This window comes from Echinops telfairi, unplaced genomic scaffold, assembly GCF_000313985.2.
Source record: "Echinops telfairi isolate 266 unplaced genomic scaffold, ASM31398v2 ScPeMD7_5;HRSCAF=22, whole genome shotgun sequence".
Lineage (NCBI taxonomy): Eukaryota > Metazoa > Chordata > Mammalia > Afrosoricida > Tenrecidae > Echinops > Echinops telfairi.
Window position 1 is genome coordinate 13,652,327 of NW_022103901.1, and position 4,457 is coordinate 13,656,783.

Genomic DNA, 4,457 nt, shown 5'->3' on the forward strand with positions numbered 1-4,457 from the left:
CCAGCCATGCCTGCTGACCCTGAGAAGTGTTACCCACCCCCACCCACCTCCCGTGAAAATCTACTTAGACCCACAGCAGGCAGTTTGTTCTGCCCTGTGCTAGAGGTCCCTGTGAGTTGGGACTGACACAGCGGCAGTGTGCCAGCGTCTCAGACACCGCTCCCCTAAACTGCTCTGTCATTCCCGCAAAGTGTTCACGTCACTGTAGCTTTCTCCTCTTTGCGTGGGATGGACCTTGGACTGTTAATGGTGGGACCACCAGCCACTCCCTGAGGAGGACTTATCTGACAGGTCTGCATCTGAAAGGTTTGTCTCAGTCACCCAGTCGGAATCAGCGAAGGTGGCAAGGGGCTTGACTTGCGTGCGCGCGCGCGCGCGCGCACACACACACACAATGTAGTCATGTGTGTTTTACATGTACCACTCGGTTTGGTACAGGATAAGTAAATGCACTGCGTTTTATGATACCATATATACTCAAGTATAAGCCAACCGGAATAGCTTCCAAGGCACCTAATTTTATCACAGAAACTGCATTAAAAATGTGCTGGGAAACTCGACTTATACACGAGTATCTATGGTAATTGATCCTCCATGTTCTAGTCTGCGGCTTCAGCATCCTTTGATGAACCTTGCCCAAATTAGTGACTTGACGGTTGTAGTGATTTTTCCAATGACTCAGGTCTGTGCACTTACTAACTGGCATTCTTAGCTAATGTGCAGTGCAGCTTCTCATTGACCTTGCTGGGTGCTGTCTGGTCAGCTCTGGCCTGAGCACTCCTCTGGGCAACAGCAACGCAGTGCCCAGTCCCGGGCTGTTTTCCCACTGACCTCCCAGCCATGACACCATCTTCAGGCCTGGTTCCTCTGAGAACGTGTCTGTATTTCTGTAATGGAGGTAATTGCTACTTAGACGGGTGAACTGTGGGCCCCGTGCGTGAGCAATCCTGCGTCTGTGTTTGCGCTCACCCAGCTGCCTGCCGTCCAGCCCTTGCTGGCTCATGACTGCGGAGATTCGCTGCTCGATCGGTGATCTGTGCGCGAGAGGCTGTCCCAGAGCCATTGCCAGGCTTGTCTCCCGAGGCACCCTGGGTAGACAGACAGCCCGCCTTTAGCCTGGGAAGCCATGGAGCTCCTGAAGGCCACCTGGGAATTAAACCGTACAGCTCTGGCACGCCGAGATCGAGCCAGCATGCCGGCACCATACACGTTGAGGGCCCAGCGAAGCAGCACATGGAGTGTTGTAGGGGTGCCTGCTGCCAAAATCGGAAATGTCCATGAACTTGGTCTATGAACCCTTTTCCAACAGTGGAGCAAAACCTGTGCCATGTGTGGGACTTGGCAGGGTCACTAGCCTTCCTGTTAATGCCCGAGACGTGCCAGCTGACTGGACAGCCTAGGTTTTCCCCCTTTGGCATTTCCCCCTATGACAGGTGACCACCTGACACAGGTTCTGGCTTTTACAGGCTTGCTGAGAATGCCTGCCTTCAGGGCGACTCCATTTCAGCTTCTCACTGGCCTCCAGGGAGGCTGTTGGCTGGTTTGCGACTGCTAACACTGCTGCAACCGCTGGTGCTGGGGGAGCAAGGGGCCACCTGTCCTGGGACATACCATACTGGGTTAGTTTTGCTGAGAAAGCGTTAATTTGACGCTGTGTCTCTTCGCATAGACATTTCTCTCACCTTTTTTAAGAATAAAAGTTGCATCATCATGCGCTTTGTCATCTCCCTCGACGTGACTGGGGGAAGGCGGCGGGCCAGGCGGGAAGCCTGCTAACCTGGATCCTGTCCATTTCCCCACACAGGTCCCGCGGCAGTGCTGGCGGCCATGGTTCCCGCAGCCAGAAGGAGCTGCCCACGGAGCCCCCCTACACGGCATATGTAGGAAATCTGCCCTTTAACACGGTTCAGGGCGACATAGACGCTATCTTTAAGGATCTCAGCATTCGGAGTGTACGGCTAGTCCGAGACAAAGACACAGACAAATTCAAAGGTGAGTTTGGGGGAGCCGTGGGCTGAGGACTCTGATCCTGAGTCAAGGAGTGGAAACAACAGCCCCTGAGCTCTTCAAAGTCCCTTTCCTCCTGGGCACAAGCGCGGTGAGCAGATACCTAGTTTGTGAAACTCGGGGCATTAAAAAAATCTCTGTCAGCAAGTCAATGCCGATTTACAGTAGGCCGCGCAGCAGAATTGCTCCTGCGGGTTTCCGAGCCTTGTCTTTCTCTCAGAGAATCAGGTGATTGCAAACTGCCGGCTTCTGGGCCATGTGCCCAAAGAAATGCGGCTGTGGGCCTGGCCTGAAGAGGGAGCAGTCGTGTCTGCCAGGAGAATTTGTCCGGGAGACCAAGCCTTCAAGTTCATTCCCACTCAAAGCAACCTTTCCAAGGGGCTTTAGCCGTACGCTTTTCGTACTCCACTTGTTTACTATGAAATCCAACAGATCCCCTGATAATGGGAGAGCTTCCGAACACTCACGGGGAAATCCGTCCTTGGCATTCCGGTTTCCCACACACTCACTGTGTGGCAGTGTGGGTGGGTCTGGGCAGTGTGGCTCAGACTTCCGGTCCAGTCCCAACGTGTCCAGAGGTGGTCTCTTTATGGAGCACTGAGCAGAAGAGGGAGGGTGAGAGCTCAGGCGGACATTGTCATCCTCCTCCCATCCAGGTCCCGGCACAGAGGTGTGTCCCATGAGAAGTGTAAGCTGCAGAAGGCACGGGGACTTGGGGTGTGCTTCTGGGAAAAGCATGCGGTGGCTTCTGGTTGGTGGCTTCGGGGGTAGTGGCATTCTGGGAGTTGTTTGAACCTGAAGCGGTCAGAATGGTGAAAGGATGCGCCCCATGTCAGCCTCTAGGGCTGGAATCATGGCAGCAGCAGCTTTGGCCCCCATGCCCAGAGCCACGGTGCATCATGGCTGCTCCTGTGCCCCACTCAGGAAGCGGGTGGCCAGGCAAGAGCAATTAGGTCTCCGGCCTTCAGCGCCCGCGGTCCTGTGGGCCATGGTGAGAGAGTGTCATTCTGGGGCATGCTGCTGCAGGCTGAGTGTGGACCGGGAAGGCTGCTGGGGCAAGTGAGCGTGTGAGCGCTGCTGTCATGTGGATGGCAGCAGCTCCCGGGACCGCACAGGACAGGGTAGACGTATCCCGGTAACTTCGCCACCAGGTCTCCTGTGTGGAGGTAGGGCACTGCGACTGATTAAAGGGGCTTCAGGCCCTGGGGGTGAGGTTAGGGGCAGGGAGGAACACGTCAGAAGAAGAGACCACTTGGAGGGAGGGGAGAGGTCAACGGCAGCCTCCTCCCCCTGCTGCCTCCACTCTGGTAATAACATCCCAGTGGTTGGGGGAGTGGGTTGTTGCTGGTTCCTGATCAGGTCTTGGCCGGCTGGCTGTCTTCCAGGAAGATCGGGAGGAAGTGGCCCTAATGGCCTCGGCTCTGCGGAGCTTTTGTACAGTGCTTCTTCCCGGGGGCTGAGTACCACCCCTGCCTCTTCCTTCAAAGGATGTCGGAGCAGCATTTGAAAGCTGTGTATTCAAGCTCTGGTTTGCTCCGATCAGAGAGTCAGTCATTCGGAGGCGGAGCTGAAGAACTTGCCCCTTGGTGGCCCCGGAACGGTTCTGTTTGACGGCCAGCCCTAGAGAAGGAGCCTTATAAACAAACATGCGGGCCACTGCAGGGTCGGTCCCTGTGGTCGCATCTTCTGATGAGAGTCCCGGTCACCACAGAGGAAAACCGCTGCTTTCCGGGCTCCAGGGGCGCTGCGGGCCGGGTGGCGCAGTGGCACGTGCTCAGGTGGGTGTTCTGGTCTCCCGCAGGGTTCTGCTACGTGGAGTTTGACGAGGTGGACTCGCTCAAGGAGGCGTTGACATACGACGGTGCGGTACGTGTGCTCCCAGGCATCCCTGGAGACATGGGTGTGCTTGCCACCGCTGACGCTGTTTTTCCTCCTTAGCTGTTGGGTGACCGGTCACTGCGTGTGGACATTGCTGAAGGCAGAAAACAAGATAAAGGTGGCTTTGGCTTCAGGAAAGGTGGACCAGATGACAGAGGTGATTGGTGCTCCCAAACTGAAACCTGAGAGCTTGTTAAGGGCCCACAGAGCACAAGTCACTAGTACCACGCCATTGGGCCCTGTCGGGTTGGCCTATAGAAGTACCCATAAGCCCTTGGGAGGAGTGGGCGGTGCTTTGCAGGCCTGGGTTTGTGTTCCTGCTTGCTCCGGACAGCCAGAAACCTCTTGTTGTGATCATGGCTTTGGGAAGTGGGCTTCCCATCCCGTGACTTTTGACACCTTCCAGATGCATGTGTACGTGGGCAGGGTGTGACCCAGCCTCCACTCTGCTCTCTCTTGTTTGTCCTCAGGCATGGGTGGCTCTCGAGAACCTAGAGGCGGCTGGGATTCCCGGGAAGACTTCAATTCCGGTATCAGTATTTACAGTATCGCCACTTGCCCTCTTCCCCAGC

At 55.9% G+C, this 4,457-nt stretch overlaps 1 protein-coding gene across 1 annotated transcript in view; it reads left to right on the forward strand.

Annotated features, from left to right (window-relative positions):
- Nucleotides 1–1,126: 1,126 nt before the first annotated feature.
- Nucleotides 1,127–4,457, forward strand: part of EIF4H (eukaryotic translation initiation factor 4H) — a 7,050-nt gene continuing 3,719 nt past the window's right edge. The window contains exons 1-5 of the mRNA XM_045284748.1: nucleotides 1,127–1,243; nucleotides 1,701–1,992; nucleotides 3,809–3,873; nucleotides 3,946–4,042; nucleotides 4,356–4,415. Of these exons, the coding sequence (XP_045140683.1) occupies nucleotides 1,127–1,243; nucleotides 1,701–1,992; nucleotides 3,809–3,873; nucleotides 3,946–4,042; nucleotides 4,356–4,415 (631 nt within the window). The remainder of the gene's footprint in view (nucleotides 1,244–1,700; nucleotides 1,993–3,808; nucleotides 3,874–3,945; nucleotides 4,043–4,355; nucleotides 4,416–4,457) is intronic.